The following is a 26,481-nucleotide window of genomic DNA, read 5'->3' as shown; positions in this document are numbered from 1 at the left end:
GATTCAATTTCCCCATTGTTTGCAAGGATTGCACACAATATGCAAATCGCTCATGAAACTGGTGTGTCGCTTTCACATCTACACCAGAGATAACTGGCAACTCCAGAAATTCTTTATTGTAGGCTTTCACGATCTCTGACTCTTTCCCATGTTTATCCTCTAAGTAAGCAACAGCAAGATTGTATCCCTCAACAGAAAATGGAAAAGCTTCTATGGACACTCTCGGTTTTGGCACCAACAGTTCTCTCAAATAGGAAAACTTGGTAACGCTAGCAATATTTGACTTGTCAATTGCTTCACTGAACTGCCCCCAGAATAGTGGCCAATTTTGGAACGTGCCGTTGAATTTGGTAATCAATAACTTCAGCAATTTTGCTTCCAAACCGGTCGCTGAGGCACTACTACTCTTCACGGATTCCCTTCCCTCGGCCTTGCTCGCTTTGACGGCATTTAACTCGGTCTGAAATTTTAGACGCGTTTCGAAAAGCTGTCTTTCGTATTGAAGCTCTTCTTCTAGGATCTTCTGGTTTTCTTCTCTCTTGGTCTCTTCGAGCCATTCCTTTAACCTTAAGATGTCGTCATCTGCCCTGGTTATCTTTTCCTCGATTTGATCATTCCATTGCTTTACTGCCTTGGCGCTCTCCTTAGCAGCTATCTTGAACCCTTCGAGGGTTCTTTTCAGCTGGTTGGCTTCACCGAGCGGGGCATTGGGGCCTCTGGGAAACCGCAAAACTGGAGAAAAAAAAGTTTTCATGACTGTTCTTCCCTACTTCTGTAACGAGCGCAACGGCAATGGACAACTACATTATATTAAGCAGAAACCAAAGAGCTGCCTTTAATGCAAAAGATCAACAACCGATACACACAGTCATAATTATTCTATCACAGAGGTGAGACATACCACGAATAGTTACAGTCGTATGATGGTATTTGATAACATGCGCGAGCGATCGTCACAACTTTCAAATGCTTTTCTTTCATTTGTAAGAACTTCCATAACTTTCTTCTCCATGTCCTCAAGGGAAATGGTGACTTTATTCAGTGATGAGAAATCCCGTTTCAAAGCAAACACCATGACTGTTGATGTATCTAGAGCAACAATGTGAATTAAGTTCTTAATGCATAATCAAAAGATCAGAATGCCACAAGGTCTCTCCCAATGAGAAAATGTCTGTTGAGAATTATGATTATATTTTAAAAGTAAAATTATATGAATAGGCTTCGTTGGTTGTTCTCTTATCATTATTAACGATATAACACAACTGCTGCAATGAACAGTGGACATGTAATGCTAAATATTGAGCCAAATTTTACATGATATTCTGCACCCAAGTGGTGTTTTCCAATACAGATGATAATGTACTCTTTTTGTCGCAGCCATTTTCTTTAATCGAGCTGGAGAGCATAGATTGAACTTGCAAGAAAAAATACAGCCCATGTCAGAATGTCAAAAAAATATCAAAAGAAGGCTTGAAGGGAAGAAAATTTAATGTTATGTCAAACATTTCAAAATTAACACTGGCTTATACTCTTTATGAAATATAACTGTGAGAGACACCATGGCTAAAGACCTTTTTAATTTCCTCAAAATAAGATAAAAAAAATTCATATTTCATGCTGCTGGGTAGTATTGTGTAGGTCAAATTTAGGTTTGTTCTTCTATTAAAACTTGGCCATCCTTGTTCCTTCTCCGTTTTTTCAGTCCTTCCTCTTGGGGGTTTGTCTGCTCTGAGAGAATACATTGATTATTTTAAGACTTCTGAATGTAACCTGTTTAACTAATAACCAAATGTAACTTTCTTTTTACTTGGTCATACTATAACATTCATACAACTGTGCATACCTTGTTGATCTGTTGTAAGAGGGGACCATGGTAATTCCAGCAGTGGTGAAAATATGCAACACACATCTCAAATGCAGTGGCCTAATGTCTGCATATGGATCACAGTTTGGGACAAGTTGCCGCAACCAGTGCCATGACTTTGTGATTCGCTCCCTATATTTGACCAGAAAAGTAGTATTCAAAGTACTGGGTCTGACTTCTCAAAAGTTGCAATTAATTATTGATAATAATTAAAAAGCTGTTTTAAAAAAGGACAGGAGGACTGATCTTACAGTTGTTATTTAGCCCTTGGTTTCTTTCTTTTCAGTCAAGAAGTATCATTTTTATTTAAAGTTGAGCTTTAGACAAACACTAAATAACCAAAAACATGTCAGCTTATTGTTTTAGTTAATAATAGACTGATATCATTGGAGTTCACACAATGAAGACGACTAAGTTGGACAAACAAGATCAGGTTCTATAGGTACATTCAGTCAGTACTCACTGATCAGAAACCAATAATACTGTAACTTACAGTACTTCAATGCTCAATAGTGTCTGATTATTTATTGATAGCCAACACTTTCCTGCAATCTAGTATTTCCATATCTAATGCCCATCCCAGTTTTCTCCAGACTTCTTCCATGTTTACAGTGAAACCCTTCTATGTGGTGTTGAGTTTCCAGCTCTTATTATGTATGAAGACAAAAAAGGATTGGAAAAGAGAACTCAAAGTAACACCAGAAATACCAAGTTTGATTTGGCAGAAGTCAACTGTATTCACCCATATCCCACTATAAAAATTTTTTAAAAAAGTCAGAACACAAACCAGATTGAGACCACACGTTAGTAACTCACTGCATATATGTGTAATTTAATATATTAGATGCATGTATCTAAAGGGTCCTACTAATACCCCCTTAGCACTGGCTGCATTTTCGTTAATTTCAAACCTGTTGGCAGTGAGTAAAAGTATTAGGGTTGATAGTATGAGATACCTGAATTATTATGCTGAATTTTCATTAATGGGGCAGCTAGTTTTATTTTCGCTCAAACATGGAGTAAATTTTACTTGAGTCGTTTTTCACTTGCAAACTTAGCATATACCAGTACACAAAATTTGTGTGGGTTGGATATGCAGTCAGCTCTAAGCTCTGGTAATGTGAATGCAGTCTTGCAATTCTTGAGAAAATTACCAACATTTCCAATAAATAATTTTCAGTTTTGTTATGGTACCAGAAGTTAAGAATGAGCTTACCTTTGGGAGTAAATTTCTTCATTCACATTCTTTTCTTGGGTTCTCCAATCACTCTTATCAGCTTTTGTCTGTGGGGTCTTTTTTCCAGATTGATTGATTTCATCATTGGAATTAGCACTCACTGGCTCCATCACAGCTTTTTTCTGCCTCTGTTTGTTTCCTGCAGGAAATATCTTGTGGAATTTCATCCATGGCCTGCTTCTTGTCCTCTTCTTTTGTAAGCACTGAAGGTTGCCAGTTATCCCTTTGCATAAACCCACTAGACATAACAGTGCTCCCTGGGCCACCTCTGTCTTTGTTTACATGAACATTACTATTTCTATTTGTAACATGAGGATAATTAAGTGAAATGGATGGTGTGGCAGCAGCTGTGTGTGATACAAACCACCACATGACATCTGTTCTGCTAAGTGAGGCACAGTACTCTTCTCATAATAGCCTTGCTGATTCAAAGGTGATGAAGAAATCAAGAGTGGATGAATGTGATTATGTACACTTGATGTGTTATCATAACCATGTAAAGATGATGAAACTGAAGGTAAACCCCTACTTAAAGCTGGAGTCTGCCGATCTTTAAGACTTGCTGCTCCAGCACCTGGTTTAAACAAGGAATTAGAGGGATTCTGCATTGCTTAAAACATCACATACATGTACACTGCAAAACTACAGGCAGGAGTAATCTGAAAAGTTCTTCTCAAGTATATGGCGGTATTATTAACACTGTGCAGTCAACATAATATTACCAGCTGAAGGCAAACAAAACAGTCACAATGTATTAACCTGGTGCAATGTTCCATTTAGACTGCTCAACAAGCTGCCCCAACTATCCTGTAAATCTGCAAGTACACTACGTCATATCAACAAGCAGCCAACTCACTTTGATGTCTAACTAGCACCCTGACTCTTGGTTCACATTGAAGAAGTATCATTTAAAGCAGCTAAAAATCCAGAACTGCACGATTAATCTGTTAGTAAACAAAACATGTGCTTAACACATTTAGCAGACAAGTTGCTACAATTAATGAGCCCACTTACTCTGATCTTCAACTTGGTTATGAGCTGGGAAAACTATAACTTTGAGGAAACAAGTGATATGCAGTCAGAGGCTTACAAATGATGAATGTATATTCACTCCTTCACCAACCTCTTCCATATAGAGCAATAATCAAATAATACCTTTACTATCATGGTTGTTACTTGATGATAGAAAAGCTAGCTGTGTCAAATTTCCTTTTCCTTACAATGCTTAAGGCCTCTTTGATTTGGGAGTAACTGCAACAACATTTTGAAGAAATTTTTAGACAATGTCTCCCTTGTAAATCTATCAAATTATTATCAAGTATTCATAAATGATATTTTGTTTTTACAAGGTGCACAAGTATTCACCAGACTGAAAAGGGCCATGCATATATGCATGTTCAGTAATAAAAATGAATAGGAAATGAGCTAAATTGAAGTCAACACTAAGTTACAAAAAAAATTAAAGAAGAAACTTCTCACAAGTGATTAGAAGACTAGTATACTTGGGTGACATTACAATTTTCTGAAAGGGGCTAAATTGTGTATGGCTCTGCCAACAACATTCTCATTATGCACACAGCTTCACTGCTTGAGTATACTCATTTAGTGTCCACCACAAAAAAGCTCTTGACTATGTCCAGGGAGAAACTGTCAAAACCAGAATGAACATGTTCACAAAATGAGCCACCAGTCAGTAGAAAAGAAATTGTTAATTGGTGGTTTGATTTGCTTGCAGTTAATTCCATTGCTTAGTTATTGTATTATGGATCTAAACTCACAACACATCCCAATTAGACTACTGTCCAGGTTTTTTTCCTCTCTTTAAATGTGTCTTTTTTTGGGAAAGATATCTAGTTAAACAGTAATTCAGGCAGATTACACCATCCAAAATTCCTTGTAACTCTGACTATATAAATTGACTATATAAATAAACACTCTGAAAAATAATGTGAGACATTGAAAAAAAAAGCTAGCATGAATTCCCCAAATGCTTTGTGATAGATACTGGCAAATTGTCCTAGTTGTGTTATCAGGCGATTTATTGCACTTCCCAATTAAATCACATTCCAGTGTCAAGCATTTGAACACAGGCTCATCAATGTACTGCTCTTGCATCAAGTATCTTACAGAATCTAGGAGAAATTTCTAAATTAAGTTATAACACTTAACTGCAACAGACAACTTTTACCATAAGTCAATACTCAGAAAAATAACATACTACATTCTAGTGTAACAAAGAATTAAAAAAATTGGATCAAATTTATTTGTGGAAACAGTTCAATTGGTTCAATATTTCACTTGTCAATTAGGAAACTCACAGCTGAGTTACCTTTTATAAAAAAGCTATAATTTTAATTTACATTGGTTTCTGCTACAGTATTAATTTGCATCTCCAGCTATATAACATTCAAAACCAGAGAAGCTTTTGAGCTGATTATTAGAAAGGACAATTTAGTTATACCTACATGTACAGGACTTTGTACACTGTTGTTGTTTTAGGTAAGCAGTTTTCCCATCATTTACTACAGTCTCCATTAACCCATGTAAGTTAAGGGAATTACTAGAGGGGATGGAAAATCACTGACCTGATTTAATTTCTTCTTAAGTTTCAGTGACATAGCTCCATCAGGAGCATTACAGGTACATTAAACAATATATTTTTAATCAATCTCTTTTTCTTGAGATTCCTTTATTTTTAACAATATTTAAATTTCTTAAGGGCCTCAGTTCTTAAAGCAGCGGTCAAGGAGGCTGGCTCTGTCTCCATGAACTCATATAATTGGTTTCAATCTGTCATGATAATGAATAAGGGATAGGCCGGTTAAGGCCAGTAACCTTAGTGATATAAGTAACCAAGGAGAAAGGGATAGGTTTACCTGACAGGGGTCCAGAGGAAATAAACATAATGGGTGTGTGCTCATTACATGCCTTTGGTGATCTGTTGAAACAAAACAGGGTTCATCAAAGAAGCCATAGAGGCTACAACTGTCTAAGGAAAGAGAGAATGTTTATTTAGTTTTGAGAAAGCAAGTAACATGAAATACATAGTGACAAATTTTGGAACATCAAGAGAGATGAAATACTACAATGTTCAGAAATATTTTAGGGCTTTAAAGCCCTAAAGGGCAGTGCAAATTAGCCTCTATATTATCACTAATTGTTTACAGTCCACTATAGGAAATCTTTGAATTACCAATTCATGCAGTTTCAAATAAAGGAGAAAAATCTCAGGACTTCAATAAATCACTATGTTGAGCATAAGAAATGCCCAGAAGACTTATACCCCATTCACACCAAAGCCTAAACATGCTTTAAAGCTGTTTTGTTAAACATGGTTTAACACAACAGCTCCATAGAAGCTGCTCAAATCAATATTTGGTTACCTTCAAATGTGGCACATTGAAAATACAATTTAGCAATTGCTTGAATCTTGTGGAAAATTTAGTTTTTCAGTTCTCTGCTTCTGATTTTTATTCAGTTAAACCTGGTTTAACTAAACAAGTTTTCTGGTGTGAATGGGGTATTAGTCAGTTCTTAAATTTAATCCAAGGCTTAACAGCATTTTGAATTAATCATGTTCAGGTAATAACATTTTCAAGTGAGAGTAATTTGGTGTTAATCAAGCACAAATAAATTCTTCACAGAAAACAAAATTAATTTGAAAAAGAACATAAAGCAAGTGTAATTTAACACTGTCTTGTGTTACAACTTTGCACTTGTTTATAATTCTACATTTGTGTTACATGAAAAATGCACTCACTTGCAGCCAATTGGAAGCGCATAATTTTTTCATGTACATAAAAATGTGTTTATATTGTACTTAATTTGGCCACTCACGATAAAAGAGACAGACTTTTTAAAAAGATGACACTTACTTCATAGTCTTTATGAATTTGTTTTCTTCCCAGCTGATGCAATGCTTGATTCCTTGTTAACAGTAAACCCTAAGGACTCCAGCATTTTGTAGATGATTGTTGTTCAATCTGAACTTTTTGCTGAGGACAAATATACGCATGCTCCTTTTCCTCTTTCCTCTTTCTGCAATCAAAGTTAGCCATAGTAATGCACTGCATCCCTTTTAAAATTCACCAAACCTGACTACATATTAAAAAGTAAATGACAAGGAAATGCTGTTTTGTTTCCTAAAACTTCTCATTTTTTACTTTGAATGGTCATTTTACACATGCAAATGATGTATTTCTGAAGTCAGTTTGTCTACTTCTATAATCGACCTCTCGAGAAAGGCATAGCTTACTTACCCACAAAGTGCATTCGTAAACAAAAAACTTCAGCCCAAAAATCCCCAGCAACGCGCATGCCTTGTTTATCACGAGCTAGGTTTTTAAGGTACTGAAACTTTTGAAGGCTCGTTTCGAGCGATGAAATGTCTTGATAGAACATCACGCAGACTCACCTCGGCGCTCTTTGCTTTTGTGTCAGTATCCTCAGCTTTACTTTCGATCATTGTTCAATTGACGCGAAGAGGTACTAGATTGTGATATGATGTTGGACTTCGCCTTCAGAAGGCACTGAAATTCTTAAACGTTTTTGCTTTGTACCTTACGTCCAGGCATATCTTCCTGCAGAGACATCCATGAAATATGTCAGGCATTCTATCGAGTGGCCGCGGGAAGAGTAGCACGAGTCAACAAAACGTGCGGTGACATGTGCACGTGAGGCCTGCACGTGAGGAAAATACTTTCAGGTTAATTAAGGGGTATTGTACACAACAAACGAAATGAGTATGATAACAAGAGTAGTACCTTTTACGCCGAAAAAACTGTTTTTCAAATCTCATCGCGTAGAGGCAAACACAAAGTAAGCTAAAAATGCAAATATCACGTTCAAGTTTCAAATACTCGCCTTATTTGTTGGAGGAATCAGAGTTGAAGATGACATTTCATAACGTATTTACCTTGCACTGTTAGAGTGATTTCTGCATTTTTCCACCAAACTCGCCTCGTAGAAGGCTGTTCAGTGAAGATGGCTCAAATTCTTGCGAGAATGCTTCACAAGCTGGGGAACATCTTGCTAGTTGTAAACTCAGTCACTGAATCTCTCCTCGTCCTCAAGAACGTCGCTCTGTCACCGCCGCAAGCCAATTATTTGTCAGGTATGTTTTCCAAATTGTGTTGAAGTGCTTGTATAATTTTCTTTTGGAATGAAACACCTTTTTTCGAGTTCCTCTTTGAAGTTTTCATTTACTCCTTTTTTTGGAAGTTTTTGTACCTAACTTTTCTAAGTCGTTGTTGCTCATTTATTTGTTTCAAGCAGGTTGATTAATAGGCTCCTTGCACTAAGAAGTCACGTGATCTTCTCCGCCATGTTGGAGGGCAAACAAATCGGTTGCTACGGGAAACTATGGCTGCCTCGTGGGGTCACGAAAGGTCAGTTACACAAATGTTTGCACTATTAGCTTCTTTATTTTGGAACAAAACGATCTTTATCCACTCGTCAAATTTGCATAGTGTCCAAAGAGCTTCTGTGATCGAGCATTTGTATTCACTTTTACTTCTAACGCGTCGGGAACAAACGAATGGCAGGCGAAAGTTTATTTAAGCTTAATCCTATCAACTGATTGATTCATTCATTCATTTATTCGATTTTTCGCAAGAGTTCTTCTCTTTCTTTGGGTTAGGTAAAGATTGTCAAGAATTGTAGTCTAGTTGCATGTCTACAAAATGCGAAACTTACCGAAGGTTGACGCTATTTAGCTTTGTTTGATTGGACTGATTTTCTCAGTAATCCAAGTGTGGACCCTCACGTTTACCGAGTATAACCTTCACCGATGTAGAGAAATATGCAACACGTTCAACGGGATGTAAAAGCACTGCAAAAGTTTACAAATATTTTGCAGAACCAGGATATCTCCATAACATCAAAAGTAAGTGCACTGGTAAATAAATTGGTGTAGTCTCCTGAAAGTTGCTGATGTTTTTGCCTTTCATGTTATGAAACCATTCCTTAAAAAGTGCTAAAGACTGATCCAAATTAATTTTACAAATTTCATTTACGAATAGTGACTCGGAGGCATTTATTTTGGCCAGATGCTACAGATCGATGAAGAAGAATGAAAAACCACATTCCCTTCAAGTGATAATTGGTATGGATCAAACAACAGTGTCTGGAAAGTGTTCTTGTGTAGCAGGTGTTGGAGGGATTTGTCACCATGTTGTGGGCCTTCTTTTTTATTTGTCACACTTTAAGCAACTTGGGCTAAAGAGCTTACCTGATGATCTGACATATACCATGATGGCGCAGCAATGTAATGTTCCCAGAGGGAAACACATAAATCCTCAATGTGTGGACACCTTGATGGTGAAGATGCCTCAGGAGGGTGCAAACTATAATAAATTCATTAAAACCACTCTGTACTCACCTGCATCCCAGTATCATATTCTGGGCCCTGATCAAAAAGCTAAACTCAAAAATCTAAATCCTGAGCCTTTGCTGTGGAGTTTGTTACCAGATCTGGAAAACTTTGCAAGCTCACATCTTACTTCTGTACAAACCAAATTTGGAATGGTGCCAAAGGGGTCTTTAATATCTTACCAACAATGCAAAGGGTCACAGAAAAATATGTCATAAATGGTTCTGCCCACACCTCATTCCCCAAGCTACCCCTTCCTAATGCAGGTTAAAGGTTTAAGAACAATGAGTCAATTTGTTTGAACAGCAACAAATCAGCAAAGTTAGAGTCACTGTCAGTCACTTTAGAGATGGTACATGCTTTAGAAGAAAAAATGAGAGAACAGGATGAAAGTGACCTTTGGCATTCATTAACGAAAAAAAAGAATCACTGCAAGCAAGTTTGGAACGGTGGCAAAGAGAATTTCTAATTTTGATACTCTTGTCAAACAACCTCAACAATCTAGGCTTGTACAGACAGCTGCTATGAACCAGCTATAGAAATGGGGGGTAGAGCAGCATCCATATATGTCATTAAAGCAAAGAAAGGGATGGTAACCTTGTACTCAAGTGGTCTGGTAATAAATCCAAAATGCCCCTGGCTTGGAAGTTTTCCAGACAGGAAGGTTTAAGATATTGAGGCAGCTCAAAATGGTTCATCAAGTCCCTAAGGCTTCGTTGAGACAAAGGTTGTCCAGGAAGGAACAACCAGCTTAGATGATCTGGCTTACCTTAAGAATGACCCCATTTCAAATGAATTAACCCTAAACAAGCAACATGCATATTATTTACAAGTACAATGCCAATTAGGTACTTCTGGCCTGGATTGGTGTGACTTTTTGTGTTACATCAGTGATGATTTGTTTTTTTTCCAAAGAGCAGTATTTGAGCTTATTTTTTCCCAAAATGTAAGGATAAGGTTGACATGTTTTATTTTAACTTTTTTTTGTGAGAACACTTGCATCATAGACCACTTTCATAAATGGTTGCCGGATTAATATTCTTTTGTTTAAATTTAAATTTGCCTGGGTGGCCTCGCTTGAGATAACGTATTCTTTTTAATTTGGTACTGGAGAGTGAGGCCACCTTGGCAAATTTGAATTTAAACAAAAGAATATTAATCCAGCAGCCATTTATGAAAGTGGTCTATTGTAATATGTATAATGATAACACCCTGTGGCACTTGCTAAGACAGATTATTTTTAAAAATTAATGGTCCCTGAAAATTTACAAGCAAACATGCCACTGTCCACATCTGATTAACAGTGCCCAAAAGTGACAAAGGAATTTCATTGTCGAAAAGATGATATTTCTTTAATTCGGCGTATGGCCCTCTCCACATGAATCCGGACTTTGGCTATGGTTTTTGTTTCTTTGACTTCCTCTGGTGAAAACTGTGCACGATTTAAAAGATACGGTCGAAGGTTTAGCTTTACCCCTTTACTACATAGTAGATCATCAATATTAAAACCCTTATCAGCCATCACACTATTATTAGGCTCCAAAAGATCTAAAATTCCACAACACTCTGTGATCTCTTTATCTGAAATAGAACCAGTATATAGTGAGGATACAAGTAAACAAACTTATTTTTTCTCACCTTGACTCAGAAATGTTTTATTCGCTACCATTCTGGAAACTACATTGACTCGACTATTATCGCCTAACAATATCAACTTAAAAAATAGACAAAACCGGCGTTGAAAGGGAGTTAAAAAAAAAAGATAGACATACCAGTTCGCAAAGTGCGGATTATACAAACGCGAAAACACGAGCAAATATGGAGCTTTCCGACAAATCAAATTCATCAGTAGGTCTGCAACTATTATAGTTGCTCTTTTTGAGAGTTCCTAGTGGATAAAGATCGTTTTGTTCCGAAACAAAGAAGCAAGTAGAGCAAATAAATGCGTCACTCACCTTTCGTCGTCTCACGAGGAAGCCATTGTTTCCCGTAGCAACCGATTTGTTTGCCCTCCAACATGGCGGAATAGATCACGTGACTTCTTAGTGCAAGGAGCCTATTGGCAGCTGTAATAGCTGATGTGGACCTGCTGTCCTAACCCACCCATCCCACCCCAGGGGTGACATCCATCACACAGTAATCTCGTGTGTGGAAATTAACGTCTCCTGCCCCAACCCTGCAGGAGACGGGACCTCCATTTATTCGTCCCTATCCGAGAAGACTAAAATATCTAACCATTTCTTGATGTTATAGAAAGGTAGCAAATTCTTCTCAATTATTTTAAGACCTTGAGTGTTGGTCCGGCCGGGGCTCGAACCCTCGACCTCCCGCACTACAGTCCAGCGCTCTATCCATTGAGCTAACCGGGAGGCGGTTTAGGAACTCCCATTCCATTATTTCAGTATGAATATTCGCACTTTCTTCGGCAAACATAAACCCTTTAAACCCAAGAGTGACCAGTATCTAATTTCTCTTTACAATATCATCCTTGAATCACACATCAAGGTCAGGAGAATTAAGGAAATGATAAAAAACTCTGGAAGCTCTTGATTGCTACACAAATTCTCCCTGCCAGCACCACAGGAAATGTATCGAGACAATAAGCAATTAAGCAATTTTGTAGCAACGGCATAACACCATTTAACCTCCAATAATGAAGTTTCGCACTTGGTCTTTCAGTCGTAAAACCCAATTTATCCACGGGAACATTATTTATTACTAAAAGACTATAGTGTAGTGTTTGGCAAGGATTTCCAGCCCTTCTGTCTGCCGACTCATGCTTCTATCTCGCGTTCAGACTTACCTATTTCATCAGACAACCGTCAGAATCTGTTTGGTGTATTGGACATGTATGGTCTTTTAACTGATAATTTAATTCGAGAGAGAAATTTTTCGGGAGACTAGTTAAAATACTAACTACCTATAACCGGAAAAAAATTACTAAAAGACTAATTCCAGTTATTTGTACCTAGGGCGGAGTGGAAGATTTTTGAAACTCCACGGGGAAAGTCAGAAGCGACACTGAGCCGGGAATTAAGACTGACACTTGGAGACCACAGAGCACGATCTTCCTTTAAAATTTAAGGAGAGACAAAAAACCTTGTTGATGGAATCTTTACATTCTACTCGTACTCCTACTATCGTTTCTCTGTTTGAACCTCAGCCTTTCTTTAGGGGGGGGGGGGGGGGGGTTCACTTCCCGTATGGTCTGTTGATCATTCAACCGACAAATCTGATTCAAATTGTTTTGAACAGTCCTTCAACAACTGAAATGTTTTCCAAGTTACCTTTCAGCTATGAGATTGTGTTTAAACTATTGAACTCCAGGATGGTTCAATTATTAGATAACCAAAAAAAAAAAAATGAGAGATGAAATTTTATTAATTTTTTTTTAACTAGGTACTAAATGGCTTGACAATAACTTAAAGAACAATTAACACTTCTAAAAACATCCTCACTTGGGTTACACTTTTGTAATACTTTTTCCTTTCATTTTTGTTCAAGCTCCTACAAAATGAACCTAAGTCATACATTAACAGCAAATGTGAGTAAATAAATGAGGCAGATGAACATGCATTATCTGACCTGTGCACTTAATACATATGTGCGGTGGAGTAAATACGATTAGTGGCTTAGCATTGTCATAACAAAGAAGCCACCTAGTAAATAACACACTAGGACTTAAGTCAATAAATAATAAGTAAGACATGCAACTGGATGCTGAGTTAATAGTTAAGTCATGTTTGTAGGTACTTGTAAACTTAATAATATGGGAATAAGATAAGTTACGGAAACTTCTGACAACACGGGCGGCGCAATATAACCGTAAGCATGCTTTCACGAGATCCTATTCCGCATACCAAATTCCCTCCCTTTCGGACACCCTGGACGATCAAACAGTGCCGAACAAACATCACGAGTGCGAGTTAGTTACTTTGATTTTTTTTCGATCATTTTTTCTGAAAATGTTCTTGGTTAAGTAAATGAACTCTTTCCATGACACAACAGTATGTAATCTTTCTACTTCTATTGCAATAATTAGAACTAAAAGGACTTGATAAGTCAGTGCTACCGGTTACAAACGTGTGTCCAGCACCATATCATCTTCTTCGTCTTGCTCTGTTGAATAAAAGTAACCAATTATCAAGACACTTCAGTTACACATTGTTACCTTAAAAAAAAAATAACAATAAGTTTTGGAATAACTGTTGTAGAGCGTTTTCAAGGCTCGATATTTCAAGCATTTTTAGGTTTACCTTTTGTTTTATTAAGTCTCGCCTTTTCGCCCATACGTGCTATTTTGATGAATGTATAGTTTTGATCATTTATTTTTAGTGTGTGCTTGAGCTTGGCTCAGCACTTACCGTGCTAGACATTTTAATCCCTTGTTATGGTTGAAGATAACTAGTTTGCTAGGTGGTCATGTTTGAGTTGGTAAAACTGACCTTGAGTTTTACCCACACTGAACATCCTGTTTTGTAAATTCCCACGGTTAGCTAACCCAAACATGTCTGTGATTTTTGTATTTAATACTGGAGCACTCCTTGCTGAAAGTAGTAGAAATAAGCAGTGGAACAAGAGAGAGAGAACATCCTGTTTTGGAAGTTCCCACGGTTAGCTAACCCAAACATGTCTGTGATTTTTGTATTTAATACTGGAGCACTCCTTGCTGAAAGTAGTAGAAATAAGCAGTGGAACAAGAGAGAGAGAAAATTAGCTGAAGTAGAAGCAGCAGTATAGGAGAATAAAGAAGAAAATTACAGAGTCTCAGTACCTCTTGTTAATTTGCCAAGCGAGTGGTAAAACCCCTCAACATAACGAAGAAGTTTTTCTTTCACCCAACGTGATGAACGAAAATTAATTCCCCAAAACTTTAGAAATTAGCGGAAACGGAGGCCGGGTAAAACATACCTTCGTCCATAATCTGCTGGTGTCGTGGTGATTCATCTTCCATAGACTCTTCACCCCGATGTTGGGAGTCCTTGTTATCTCGTTTTGACTGCTGTTTTCTGTCCTGCAGTTGCACTTGGTTTACTTCCTCAGACACTCCTCTTGGTTTCTCTTGCTCAATTTCTACCTGTTTTGGACCTTTGTGGTCTTTTTCTCGCCATTCTTGATTAGAATCAACTTGCTGATTTTCGGTTTCCTCATGTTTCTCTTCTTGCTGTTGTTCGTCTTGCTCATTTTCTTCTTGTTGCTGTTCGCTTTCTTTTTTATCTCTTTTCGACTTCTCGTCTTTTTTAGAACCAACCTCTAGCCCATGGTCGACTTTCAGTTCTTTTTCCTCTTCTTTCCAAGTGCGTTGCTGTTTGGATTCTTGGCCTTCCCCTTTTGGCTTTTCTTCAACAGTTTCATCTTGCTCACGCTCAGGTTTTTCATGTTCTTCTTTCAGCTCTTGGTCTTCTGGCTGCTTTTTACTAACTTCTTTGCTTCCCTTTGAATGACCAGGTCCAACTCCCAGCTTTGTAATAGGTTCTTTGTGCTCATTGTTTACTGCTTCGTCTCGTTTTGATTCAACTTGCTCCTGTTTACTGGTTTCGTTTTGGCCTTGACTTGGTTCTTCGTCTTGTTCTCTTTCAAGATGCTGCTGTTCAGTAAGTTCGTCTTGGCCTTGTTTTTGTTCCTCGTCTTGTTCAGGTTCCACTTGCTGCAGTTCAGTAAGTTCGTCTTGGCCTTGTTTTGGTTCTTCGTCATGTTCAGGTTCAACTTGCTGCTGTCCAGTAAGTTCGTCTTGGCCTTGTTTTAGTTCTTCGTCTTGTTCAGGCTCAACTTGCTGGGGTTCAGTGGGTTCCTCGTTTTCTTCGCCTGATCCTGCATGTTGTTCCCTCTCTACCCGTTCTTCCTGCAACTCATCCTCACTATCAACAGCGCTCCCCATTTCTTCTAGATTTTCTACTGTGTTCGATAAAGAAAACACAAAAAGGGAATAAGATTACAAAGTGCTCTCTCTCGTGGCTTTAGTTCGCTAGATCGCCAGATTTGTTGAATAAGCCACGTTGTGCGTTTTGCGTTTGGCAACCGTATCGTGAAACTTCTCCATCCTTAGTCATTTGCGTTCCGCTTTTGCTCTTTCCCAATATCTCTTTACTCTTTAAGAGTGAATGTTACCAATGGTCACACATTTGCTGGCAACAGCTGAAAAATAAATTTCACCCATATTTCAAAGTTAGGTAGGTCTCAATGAGAAATAAATCACTGCATACTTCGTTTGGCTGAATATCGACTTATTTTCGAGAAAATCGATAACTGAGTTCCGCCAAAATGCCACTTTTGAAGCTCAAAATCTCACACGAATCTTGGAGAGTTGCGCCACGAATTGAAAACAGTCACGTGGACCAGTGAAAAGTACCAAATATTGAAAAACGACATTCAACATAGGTTGACGGCAATTTGAGAAATTCTTGATTGTTTATTTACACAATCTAATTGAATTTATCCGATCATCTTCTAGCTACATTAAAAATAGGTCAAAGGTAGCCCGTTACTGATTAAACTATATGCTAAACAAAATAATCGACTGAGAATCTGGCTTTTGGAAGGCGAAATGTAGTTCTGTTCGATCTCTGAAGGAATTTTTGGGGATATGATTCGGCGTGATTTGTTGACGGTGCCATCAGTTAGCTGAAAATGTACATATCCACACGCAAACACGGTTATTTCGCATTTTACATCGAAACTACACCTTTTTCAATAGAATATCTTCTTACCCTCCCTGTTGATGTATCACAATAGAGGACTACAGTCCTGGAAATGTTGCATCGATCGCTCTCAAAGTAGCGATATAACTTATAAGGATAGTCCCCTGATAATGATTGTTTGAAAGAACTACTCTTTGCCTTCCAAAAGCCAGATTCTCAGTCAATTACTCTGTTTATGTAGTTTTCGTATACTTATTTTATTAATTATATTTTTTTTGTAAATAATCTTGAATTGTTATTAAACGAAGTGTGTATCCACGAGCTTTTCTTAAATTTTTACTAGACATTTTCACGCATTTTTTTTCCATTTTTAAGCATTTTATCATAATTTTTGTATATACTTTTAGAGATTATAGCGAATAACAGTTTTTCTTTTCTACAATGATACATGTAACTTAATAAATAATGATGAAAAGTAGTCATACTAATAAAAATTAGATTGTGTCTACAAACAATCAAGAACCTTAGTTTGAGTGTTGTCTTTCAAGATTTGGTACCTTTCATCGGTCCAAGTGTTTTAAATTGGTCACGCGAGGTTCGTCTAAAATTTTGAGCTTCTAAAGCGGCATTTCGGCGGAATTCAGTTATTATCGATTTTCTCGAAAATAATTCGATATTCAGCCAAACGAAGTATGCAGTGCTTTGTTTCACTGTAAGGCCCACCTGACTTGAAAAGGTGAGCCGAATCGATTTTTCGGCTGTTGCCACATTTCGAAACTGTTCAATTTTTGGCCACATTTGCCCCTAAAAAAGTATTAAGACACAAGTCAACACTCTGTTCATAATAGCAATTTACAATACATGCCCGGAAAAATTAATCACAGAAGTAGCGAGAGCGTTTTAAAGTAAAGGGCCACAAGCAGAAAGATAATTAGAAGCCAGCAAGCTTGTTAACTAGAATCTTTGGCTCATACCAAGGTCTTTACAACACTAGCAGACAAGATAAGTATGTAATCGTGGCTCACCACTATGTAATACAACAACTTCAAACTTAAAAGGAGTGAGGAGAAAAATGACTCATTAGATTCGCCCCAAATAGCAAAAGGTATAAATCTACATAAATAAGGAATAAAACCTCCTCTTATGAGGCCGATTTGTTCAAAGCCTACAGAAAAAATGGCGTACGTTTTGGTTTTGGTTTTCAAGCTCCACTGAGCAAACTTAGCGAAGCTAGCGCTTCCAGTGTTGGTATGTGACGTCATATTGACAGTGATCATTTGACGGCGGCTTATACCAGAGAGCGATAGAGCCACCCGCTCTCTCCTAGGTGATGTAGATAATTGCACAAAATATCATTATAAACTCACACCTCATTTACTGGGTGTAATGTAAAGAATTGTACCTTGTGTGGAGTAAAGGCTGACATAGTGTGCTTCAGGGACGTGTCCCAACACAAGTGTCCTGCCTTTGTCAACAGGACATTGTGGCCGTAAGATAACATCGTGAGAAGCGTTAAGACTGCTGACCACTCGAATGCAAGTTTTGTAGCAGTTTGCTGCGGCACATAGAATAACATGGTCACCCCATGCGCCATCTTGCTCCATGTACGTTAAGTAATCAGCCCATGATTGATGTCCATGGACGAAGTGAAACAGATCTGTTCCATTCGGCTGTGAGAAAAGTAAAATAGAGAACGAAACTTGGAGTGTAAAGTTAATGGTACACTGGACCAGGTTGAGTACGTTGGAAGGAGTCATCAAATGAGAAAATAACAGATACTAAACAACAGTAAGAACGGATAATAACATATCAGAGTAATGATCGCAAGGATCTGCATTGGATGTAGCAGTCTCAACTCCTGAATTTGCCCTGCGAAACATCGCATATCTAATGTCCACCTTACCCAGAGTCAAGGTTATCCAATTAGGATTGTCCCTTCTAGGGGAGATTCAAGTGCGAAGTACTTTTAAAAAAACCTCGGGTTGGCCGCTTTCTCCACAAGACAGAACCCTTTCATTTTATCAAGGAGGTTTGAATTCATCCGTGACCCGGACATGGTCTATAAAAAAAGACACTTGAACAACGCAGCGTTTTTTTTACGAGCAACCCAGAAGTATTGAACAATTATTCTCCGAAATAAATGGTGAATAGGGGTGAGTGTCTTCCGAGGCAAAGAGGCAAGGTAATTATCCACCACTTTCACCAACGCTTAAGTAGAAAATAATTTACGTCTATACCAGAAGACGGTGAATGGTACTTGCCAATCGCTTACCAAGGAGCGTGCGGAGTGGTTTATACTAAACGATGATTTCAAGGTATTTATGATCCTTATTATCCCCTACAGAACGAGTAGTGATGTGTTGACCAGTTGGCCCATATGTGGATCCAACCTTTATGGTGCTCCTGAAGTAACAGTGGTGAACACAGAGTGCAAGACATCAACTTACTAATTTAGGGTTTTTTCTGAGGTATTGGACCAATAATTGCCTTAATTCGTCAGGCTTGATTTTGATTCTCATAGCAATTTCCAGTTGATCTGACAAAGCAGAGAACATGCAATCTCCTGATCCTTCATTGTCGACGATTCTGAAGCCCTTGTCTGAAGCAATTTTCTTCAACTCAGTTTTTAGGTCTGTCTTGTCATTGACTTTGCTTGCATCGAGTTGCATCTGCTGAAGCTGAGCAATTAACTCAGCAGAACCTCAGTGAACAAAAGGATAAATGAACAGAGGATAATTACCACCATGCTCGTGATTTAAGGAGGCCAAAACAGAACAATTATACGTTATAAATACTTTTTCTCTAGGTTTCCACGAGTTCTAAATAATAAGTTTCTTTGATATATAGAGGAACGTTATAGAAAAGGAAGTAAAAAGTAATTCTTAGCCAACTGAGGTACTTCAGGTTGGTTTTCACGTAAATTGGGGTCAAAATGACAAATTTTTAAAAATCGAGTTTCCAGATGACAAATATTACTTAAAATAACAAATATTACTTAAAATAACTAGATAACTCTCCGTAAACTCTTCCAGATCAGAAATTCAGAGGAACGAGATTTTGCTTAGACTAGCGTTTGAACACAGCTAGGTGTCCATTTCAGCACGTCTCACTTCTTCTAAACATCATTGAGAGGTAGTCTCTCTAAAAGCGGTAAAGTGCATTTCGGCAACATTCCGCTCGGTTCGCGTTTCGGTTGAAGACTTATATCTAAACAAAGATCTCTTGAAGTAATTACAGCCTCCTTTTCAACGAATTGGGTATAGAGAAACCCCGTAAACAATCATTATCAGGAGGTGTTGACTATTCTTCCGAGTTATATCACTATTGTGAGAGCGATGCAACAATTTCAGAACTGCAATCCTCTATTGTGATACAGCAACATGAAGGATGAATGAATATTATGTTGAAAAAACTGTGGTGAAATGCGAAACAATCGAGTTTGCGTGTGTATGTATACCTTTTCGACTAACTGACGGCACTGTCAAATCAACGCATTTCATCCAATTTTAAAATTTAATGAAATCGCACTGAAACATTTCCCCAAAAACTCCTTCGAATATTGAAAAGAACTACACTTCACCTTCCAAAAGCCAGATTTTCAGTGGATAATTTTGTTTAGCAGATAGTTAAATAACGGGTTACTCTTGATCTATTTTTAATCAAATTAGATGAAGGTCGGATAAATTCAATTAGTTTGTGTATACAAAACAATCAACAATTACTCAAATTGCTGTCAACATATGTTTTGATGTTGTTTTACAAGATTTGGTACATTTCATCGTGGCGCGACGTTCCGAGATTCGTCTAAAAAATTTTGAGCTTCTAAAGCGGCATTTGGTGGAACTCAGTTATTATCGATTTCCTCGAAAATAAATTGATATTCAGCCAAACGAAGTATGCAGTTCTTTCTTTCACTGTAAGGCCCACCCAACTTGAGAATATGAGCCGAATCGATTTTTTGGCTGTTGCCACGATATTTCGAAAGTGTGCGACTCTTGGCCACATCTGCTCTTAATACCTTATCAAAAGCATTATTTCTAGAATTTTAACTGTCGAACAAACAAGTAAATTTTATGTTGCTATGCGTCTGTTCAATGATGATATACGGGGCGTAACGGAGTGTCTGTAATGTTCTAAGCCCATTTTTCAGTGAGCAATTTCAGAATAGACCCACGGAAATATGGAATCCATTTGTTTTTGTAATAAAAATATAAATATTGTCAATGGTGACTTTGTCTATGGATATTTTCTTCTCTAGATCATACCAAGAATCAATTCAATTAGATTCAAACTTACTATACATATACAAAAGGAAAATTGCAGTCATTAAAGTGGTTCAAAATATGGATGGCTGTAGACTTCAAGCTAAAGGTCAAACTTCTTTTTACACCTTCCTTAGAATATAAAAAATTGGAAAAAAACGTCAGCTGGAACTCTTTCAGCTACATAAATTCCTCATTGTTCTTTGATCATTCTGTTCTGTTCTTGGTTTTTGACTGCATTCTCAAATCTGTTGCAGTCTGTGGAGAAGTGAATTGAGTGCGTACCTTCTCCGATAACTCTCATTTCCATTCCCTGGTCTTTAGCTGGTACAAAATAATAACACAAGCGACAAAAACGTCAGCAACAAACACATTCACTCATGAGGTAGTCATATTTTTCAATGAGACTGAGTCTAACTAAGTGTTAACATGAAATAAACAAGCTTGTTATAATTATAGATACCTGTCTATTTCTTATTCACTGGACTTATAAGTCAATTTGATTTATAAACACGCGGCATGTCTGTTCTTAGAACTGTTTTATACGTAGCTTTATAACATGAAACTGAACAGAAACAAAAATGAAAGAAAGGGGAATAACACTACACAGAATGGCGAAAGATTAGTTAAAATTGTTAAAAGTTACCTTTAACATTTTGATTTCGGCCGAATTTTGCTATCAGATAATCCCAGAACGGTCGGAGTTTGGCATTGATGACACCTCGAACCTTAATCCATGGAGAAAAAAAAAAAAAAAAACACACAGTTGTAGTCCGTACACAGTGCTTTCTCCCCACTCCCCATTTTAAACTTTCGAGTCTTTGATTTCCCCTCGAATGCGAATGAATATAAGAAATGGCAAAATTAAACTTAATCGACGAAGATATATTTTTCAACCGTTCAAATAATGACCTCGTGTACCTGTGGGGTAGATAAGGTGTAGAGAATGGGATTGATGGCAGAGTTAACCGGCAGAACAAAGACTGCGATCCAAACTGCCAGGTCACCACGCACACGGAAGGACTTTTCCAGGAGAGACCTCACTCCAATCACCACGATAGGCAACCAGCAGACACAGTCGGTAAGAACGATGAAGAACACTCTTTTGGCGAGCGAGGCCTCCCTCCTCAGATCGGCTGCCCTTTGCTTGGCTTTCATTTTCCTCTCTCTTTCAGTTCCTTGCTTAGCCAGGCGCCGGTTTGATGCGCAGGACTTAAAGATTATCATTGAGTAGGCCACAATGACAGATAACACAAGGGAAAAGTTTAGACCAACAAACATGGCAACAGAGTACTCCCAGCCTGAGGGCTTATCAGCAGAAAGCTGCAATGGGAGACAAACAACTGATCTGCCATAAAAATGATGACCCTTCTGGCGACTACCAAAGTAATCGAAGCCCACCGTGGGAATAAACGCAATTATACCACCAACAATCCAGATAAAGACGCACAGAAGGTGCGTAACCTTAGTTGTAAGGGACTTTCCACTGTAGGGGTACAGAATATTTTTAAGCCGGTCGGCAGAGAGCAAGCAGATGAGCATCAAGGACACCTCGCTTGACAGTACGGAAAGGGAACCTGTCATCTGACATGGCAAACTTGAACGCCAATAATAGTCATGCAAGAAATACTGCCCTGCCCAAATGACATCCATCACACCTATAATGATCAGGTAGACACCCATCAGTCCATCAGACCCGGCCAAATTTATCAAAATGATAGCCTGTATCTTGTTTTTCTCCTTTTTTTCCTTAAACAGCAGCCGCCACACGATTACAAACACAGCACCAACCAATGTCATAATTCCTACAACCCAGAGACAAATCCTAGGAGCTCGATCTTTGAACATCGTTTCACAACTTGCAAAGCTGTCGACATAAGCAAAGTCGCAATCTGCGTCCTCCTTCCTCAAATGGCAACACATCAGGTTGGTGTCTACAGTCCTACGGTTCATAAAAAGAGTTGAAATGAATAACAAAAAGAGAAAAAGCGGAAATTTCATTCGTCACAGAATCTGTACCGGTAGGAAAATGAATGAGTGGTTGTAACATTCTACGAGTAGCATAATCGTCTTCAGACAAGTGAAATTTTTCAATTGTTCCACTTCTACCATCGTGAATATTCCACTTGACTTACGCAGTTATTAGATTCTTCATGTTGGAAAAAAATTCCTCTGGGAGTTCTCGCATTTCGTTATAATGGAAGTACCTGCAAATTAAAGCAAATTCAGGTAATTCAGTTAGACTTTTCCCGCTATTTCATGATAATATCATTATCATTACCCTATGTTTAAACCACTTGTGGTTTTTGGCTCTCTCTTCTCCTTTCTCCCGTCCAATTCTGATTAGAAATCTTACATCCATGGGCGCTAATCCGAGAATTTTCAGCATATGCAAGTTGCACCCAGTCTTACAATCTCTATCTCCTGTGAATTTGAAACAAACTCTTGGTGTAGTTTGAACACACCTGGAATATTATCAGTTTAGTCAAACTCACAAGAATCGAATAGTTGGGGCGACATCTTTGAATTGTTCGTTGGTCACTGTGCGGATCTTATTGGAATAAAGGCTCCTGCAGAACGATAAAGTAATTAAAAGCGTAAAGCGTCAATTAACAAGCATTGAAGAGAACCTCATTGTGCATGAGACCATGAAGTCGTACAATAATATCAACTAAGTATTTTCATGACCTTCACTGTGCAATTATTGCTCCATGACCAACTTAAATTTACGTTCAAATTACGGAAAATTTTCCAAAGATAATTGGTTATGCAAGTCGCATTTAAATTGCAACTTATCCATTACTGAGTATGAGAGCTATCTTCGCTGTGACGAGCACTACGTAAGCGATAGGGAAAATGAGGCCTAAAAAAAATTCAGGCCTGTACGGGATTCGAACCCGTGACCATTGCGATGCCAGTTAACCAGTGCAGCTCGGTATCTCAGAGGTCATGAGTTGGAAACCAGTGCAGGCCTGAGTTTTTTTTCAGTCGTCATTTTCACTACTGCCTAACAGAGGTTGTCACGAAGAGTCAAACATTCACAGACAACAGTCAAAAAATCGAATTGGCTCATATTCTAGTGTTCGGTAGGCCTATAGGTAAAACAAACCAAGACATATATGAAGATGTAAGGGCTAAAGAAGGGCTAACGCTCGAAACGTCAGCTTTTTAGCTCTTTACAGTGGCCAATTTACAATTTCAACTCAGTTGATATTACCAAATTACCAAGACATATATAGTTTGTTGAAAAATTCTTTGTTCTTGAGAAAATAATAATAATAATGATAATAGTTTAATATTTGTAATGCGCAAATTCCATTTACATATGATCAAATGCGCATAAAACTCAATTTAATAAAACTCAATTTACGCATAATTAGCGTCGTTCTAAGGTCGAATCTAACCCATTTTTGGAGGCTTTGTTTGTACTAATAAAAGCAGTGAAAAGCTTACTTATTCCAGAGACTCTTAGAGCAACGTCTCCCCTATGTTTTCACAAAAAGTAGAATCAATATTAAAATTTGAAATAAAATACGGATTTTTCTATCTATTTACTTAAGTGCCGTGTGAAAAGTAGGGTAGCTTCAAAAAGTTATTTTTATATGTGCTAAGTGAAATAAAAGTTTAATATTCGAAACAAGAGAAGTAGAAATGATAAACTTACCGTTTGTAGAGTTATTTTTCTGGGGATTTTGGGCTGCTATGCATACCAGGGCTTTAAATTCATAGAAATTTCGCTCTTCGGCGAAGTCGGCGACATAGAAGAACAGACAGACTTTGTTTATCATTTGCAGTCAGTGGTAATAATGAAGGCTTGAATGATATAGGTATCGTATTCAAAGTACTTGCAATATGAGAGAAGTTGTTTTTGTTCTCTCCGAGAGCATTTATTTTGTAGGAAAGAGTGGACAATGGTTGTCACTGCGTGACTTATGTTACGCAATTGTCAGATCTATATTCCTATTACGCAAGTGGTTTTAAATTTCTTAAATCGAAAAGTTGTAGGAAATTTTTTGTATGAAATCCAAATAGAAGGAATGAGAGGTTTTGTGTTCGCATAAAAGTTCATATTTTTTTTAACTTGTTACTACTTGTTGGCAATTAGCAATAAAACGTAGCGTCACAGTTCATTTTTAGTTCTTACTAACCTAGCAGGAGAACTGTATGGGAGAATCTTGACCGAGGTCGCCAGTACAGACCGAACGCAGTGAGGTCTGTACCAGCGACCTCGGTCAAGATTCTCCCATACAGACCGACCTAGCTCGGTTAATAAGATGTTTATTACATGGCTGTGTCTTATATGCCAATTTTTGATATGCTTTTTACCTCTTTTTTTTTTACACCGGCCAGATGCCGGTGCATATTGGAAAATCTAGACCGCTTTCAACATTGATTTCAGCCAATCAAACTCGTGAACTCGGTAGTTCCCAGTCCTTGTGAGACAGCCATATAATAACATCGGGTAAACTTAGTGCGTAACAATTAAACAACCGAGTCTAAATATTTTGAATGGAAATTGTTTGTTCATTTGAATCTCTTGCTGTGGATGACTGTGGCCATAATCCAAAAGACAGAAAAGGGGCTAAGCGAATAGTACCTTTACTGTCTTGTCTTGCGTGTCTTGTCTCAAATATTAAACGTTTATTTCACCCAACACAAAAAAATAATTCTTTGAAGCTACCCTACTTTTCACACGGCACTTAGGTAAATAGAAAAATCCGTATTTTATTTCAAATTGAAACGGTGATTCTATTTTATATGTGAAAACTTAGGGAAGACATTATTCTAAAAGTCTGTGAATAAGTAAGTTTTTTACTGCTTTTACGAGTAGAAACAAGGCCTCCAGAATTGGGCTCAATTTTACCTTGGAATGACGCTAATTATGCGTAAATTGAGTTTTATTAATTTTCTCGAAAACAAAAGAATTTTTCAACAAACTATATAAGTCTTCGGTTGTTTTACCTATAGGCCTACCTAATGCTAGAATATGAGCCAATTCGATTTTTTGACTGTTGCCGTTGATTTGTGAATTTGTCTGATTTTTGGTAACATCTTCTCTTACTTGATGTTCGTTGCTGCGAAGATCGCTCTCGTACTCGTTCTTTAACCACAGTTCAAATATGTGACTTTCATATATTCACAAACGTTGATCCATGACTGTCCGCTTGATTTGAATATCCCCATGAGTATTGCCTCATGTCTTCCTCGTATGGTTTGCATGGTATGTGTCTTTGAACACTCAGAGTTTGAATCTGGAAGGACCACCTTAGCAAGACCTTGGTTTTGGTGGTTAAAAGACCTGGTGTGTCCCGAGGTTTTGTCTGCTTTGTCTTTTGGTGGTTCTTTCTAATACTTTAAAAGATCTCTTATTCGGCCGGATCTCACTTCTGCTTCGTAAATACTTCGTCTTCCAATCACAAATAGTTTTTTTCATACGGTATGACCAGTCCTCAGGGGTAGAAGATCGTCCATGTTTTTGGTGTGGACCTTTGCGAGCCTCTTGATTTTCCTGAGCCGAATTCATTTCAGAAAACGAAAATTCCTACGATTCCGACGATTGCATGTTTCCGCGACCCTTATTGATTTTCTGGTACCTCGCTACCGTTAATTAAAGGAGAGATTGAAAAACAGATACTTACATAGACATCATGTTTTTCATGCCTTCAAAAACTCCACGCGGCAGGTAGTCAATGTTGTTTTCATAAACAGCCCTTGAGCAACAAAGAAGACACATCGTTGTTATCAGAAGTGTAAAACAAATTAGAAGTAAACACTTATTTTCATAAACTTCCACCATCTCTATTGATTCTTCAATACTTTCTCCCGAAATATCTTCAGAAACTTCCCGATTTTGAAAATATTTTGAATCCTTTTGGGTAAGGGAAAGAGTTATTACATCCCTAGTTCTATTCTTTTTCTGTCTGTTTCTAGAGAACTTAGGTGTAGCAGTTGCTATCTTGGATGACGTGGCATCTTGTTTAGAATTCTGCCGAGCTTTCTGAGGTTTATCCAGTCAAAGAGCACTACCTTGATTATTTTAGCAAACCTTTAAGTAAAAGTGGTGGAAGGAGGAAAGGGGAGTCTATTCGCCCCGCTGACCCTCTGTAACA

The 26,481-nt window shown here is 37.8% G+C and overlaps 2 protein-coding genes and 1 pseudogene across 2 annotated transcripts in view; 1 reads left to right on the top strand and 2 right to left on the bottom strand.

Moving 5' to 3' along the window:
* Positions 1 to 817: 817 nt before the first annotated feature.
* LOC148742477 (uncharacterized) lies at positions 818 to 3,565 on the bottom strand. The gene is made up of 3 exons (XM_088756320.1): positions 3,081 to 3,565; positions 1,844 to 1,996; positions 818 to 1,089 (listed from the first exon to the last, which is right to left on the bottom strand). Exons 1-3 carry the CDS (start codon positions 3,266 to 3,268, stop codon positions 1,035 to 1,037), a joined length of 396 nt encoding a protein of 131 aa, XP_088612446.1. The 5' UTR covers positions 3,269 to 3,565; the 3' UTR covers positions 818 to 1,034.
* Positions 3,566 to 8,084: 4,519 nt separating this feature from the next.
* On the top strand, positions 8,085 to 10,604 carry LOC148742476 (uncharacterized; annotated as a pseudogene).
* A 2,275-nt stretch (positions 10,605 to 12,879) lies between these two features.
* Positions 12,880 to 26,481, bottom strand: part of LOC111334732 (uncharacterized) — a 183,198-nt gene continuing 169,596 nt past the window's right edge. The window contains 8 exon segments of the mRNA XM_088747547.1: positions 12,880 to 13,590; positions 14,383 to 15,366; positions 20,657 to 20,695; positions 21,018 to 21,099; positions 21,293 to 22,313; positions 22,507 to 22,578; positions 22,867 to 22,941; positions 26,011 to 26,082. Coding sequence (XP_088603673.1) covers positions 13,547 to 13,590; positions 14,383 to 15,366; positions 20,657 to 20,695; positions 21,018 to 21,099; positions 21,293 to 22,313; positions 22,507 to 22,578; positions 22,867 to 22,941; positions 26,011 to 26,082 — 2,389 coding nt within the window. The 3' untranslated portion in view covers positions 12,880 to 13,546.

Source organism: Stylophora pistillata, chromosome 1 (assembly GCF_964205215.1).
Source record: "Stylophora pistillata chromosome 1, jaStyPist1.2, whole genome shotgun sequence".
NCBI lineage: Eukaryota > Metazoa > Cnidaria > Anthozoa > Scleractinia > Pocilloporidae > Stylophora > Stylophora pistillata.
The sequence above is the reverse complement of the archived record's forward strand: the minus strand, read 5'-3'. Positions and strand labels throughout refer to the sequence as shown.

Excerpts from the sequence above, each read along its gene's own strand:
- LOC148742477 (XM_088756320.1), bottom strand. The coding sequence starts at position 3,268 with ATGAAATTCCACAAGATATTTCCTGCAGGAAACAAACAGAGGCAGAAA. Across the intron at positions 1,997-3,080 it reads GAAGAAATTTACTCCCAAAG|GGAGCGAATCACAAAGTCAT; the intron begins GTAAGCTCATTC and ends GGTCAAATATAG. Across the intron at positions 1,090-1,843 it reads TCTTACAACAGATCAACAAG|ATACATCAACAGTCATGGTG; the intron begins GTATGCACAGTT and ends TTGTTGCTCTAG.